Source organism: Oncorhynchus gorbuscha, unplaced genomic scaffold (genome assembly GCF_021184085.1).
Source record: "Oncorhynchus gorbuscha isolate QuinsamMale2020 ecotype Even-year unplaced genomic scaffold, OgorEven_v1.0 Un_scaffold_12422, whole genome shotgun sequence".
In the NCBI taxonomy this organism is placed as follows: domain Eukaryota; kingdom Metazoa; phylum Chordata; class Actinopteri; order Salmoniformes; family Salmonidae; genus Oncorhynchus; species Oncorhynchus gorbuscha.
In genome coordinates, this window is record NW_025744556.1 from 1 (window position 1) to 1,755 (window position 1,755).

The 1,755-nt window shown below is 46.2% G+C and overlaps 1 protein-coding gene across 1 annotated transcript; it reads right to left on the minus strand.

Annotated features, from left to right (window-relative positions):
• Positions 1 to 344: 344 nt before the first annotated feature.
• On the minus strand, positions 345 to 1,151 carry LOC124016940 (potassium channel subfamily K member 18-like; the record flags this gene model as incomplete). The annotated part of the gene is given in 2 exon segments (XM_046332277.1): positions 345 to 740; positions 742 to 1,151. Coding segments are annotated over 2 exon segments (806 nt in total), but the record flags the coding sequence as incomplete, so codon positions are not given.
• Between the last annotated feature and the right edge of the window lie 604 nt (positions 1,152 to 1,755).

A 1,755-nucleotide genomic window follows, 5' to 3' on the forward strand; every position in this document is an offset into this window, starting at 1 on the left:
TCAAAACCTTTTGGTTTTACCCTTGAGTGTGTGTACTTTACTGTATTTATACTTGGGATATCACTTTTCAACAGGACATTTAAAAATCACTGGAGGATGTCTTTAAGCATTGTCCACATGCACATTTTCATTTGCTCATGCTAATGATGAGGGGTCAACTCAAGGGTTATCTTTGCACCGCCCCTGAGCTAGACACTGTTCACAAGTCAGCCGTACAGAACTTCAACTCCACTCTTAGTGCTTTTTTGACCCACAGTGCTGGGCCTTATAACCCTAGAACCCTTGAGCTGCCCGATGGGGCCAAAACTCTTTGATTCAGTCGCTCTCCAACTCGTCATACCTCTTCACCTTCCCCCGCTGATACAGCGCATGCACTGGCGGTAACAGCTGACAATGCGTGACTGGCCCAGCTTGAAGGCCATGGACATGATGGCCATGCCCGTGATGATGAAGATGAAGGTGAGCATGAAGAACTTGGGGTGGTTGGGCACGATGTCACCGAAGCCAATGGTGGTGAGGGTGATGAAGCAGTAGTAGGCGTCAAAGGTGTTGAACTCTGTCTCCCACAGGGGCAGGATGAGGCCTCCAAACAGGATGTAGGCAAACACCACCACCAGGATGAGGAGCAGCGGGACGTTTAGCTTGTCCATACTCTCCCCGATGCCTGTGAAGTCCCAGATGGCAAAGTCTTTGGGCAAGGGAGGCATGCTGTCAAGCTCATGGCAAGAAAGGCTCCGGCACCAGTGGGCCCTGCCTGTTGAAGTTCTCCTGTGCAATGATGCAGTCAAAGATCTTTGTGTTGTTCAGCAACTGGTTGGACTTGCACTTCACAGACTGCTGGCTGTGAAGGACCTGTCGGATGTCGATGGGCTCCTGGACGACCACCTTGTGGCTGAATGTGTAGGTTCCGTCCTGGCGGTCCCCCTGGCCCCCGTCCCCTGACTTCTCTGTGTGATGGGAGCGGAACCAGCGGCCATATTGACGCAACCTGCAGAAAAGAGTGTGCAGGTGGATGTAGGCCCTGGACAGGAGCACGGCCATGAGGTCTCCCACATCTGTGATGACCAGGAGCATGAGGGGGATACCCACCATGGCATACAGGATACAGACCACCTTACCATTCAGGGTCACCGGATAGATCTCTCCATAACCTGAGACAAGAAAAGAAGCAAGGTATTCATTTCTCCCTCATTACCAAATATAATATTTTGTGACAACAACAATTGAGTCTAACTTCAAATAATATTGTAAAAATGATATGTACAATACCAACATACAACAAAGACGTGTAGAAGGTTGAGATAATACATTTTTTTAAAGTTGGTTTTGGATCTACAGTGCCTTGCAAAAAGTATTGGCGTTTTTCCTATTTTGTTGAATTACAACCTGTAATTTAAATGGATTTGTATTTGTATTTCATGTAATGGACATACACAGAAATAGGTCAAATTGTTGAAGTGAATTGAAAAAAATAACTTGTTTAAATTATTATTATTATTTTTAAACTGAAAAGTGGTGCGTGTGTATCTATTCACCCTTTTTGCAATGAAGCCCCTAAATAAGATCTGGTGCATCCAATTACCTTCCAGAAGCTTCACATAATTAGCTAAATAAAGTCCACCTGTGTGAAATCTAAGTGTCACATGATCTGTCACATGCTCATTGAAAGGCCCCAGAGTCTGCAACACCACTAAGCAAGGGGCACCACCAAGCAAGCGACACTATGAAGACCAAGGAGCTCTCCAAACAGGTCAG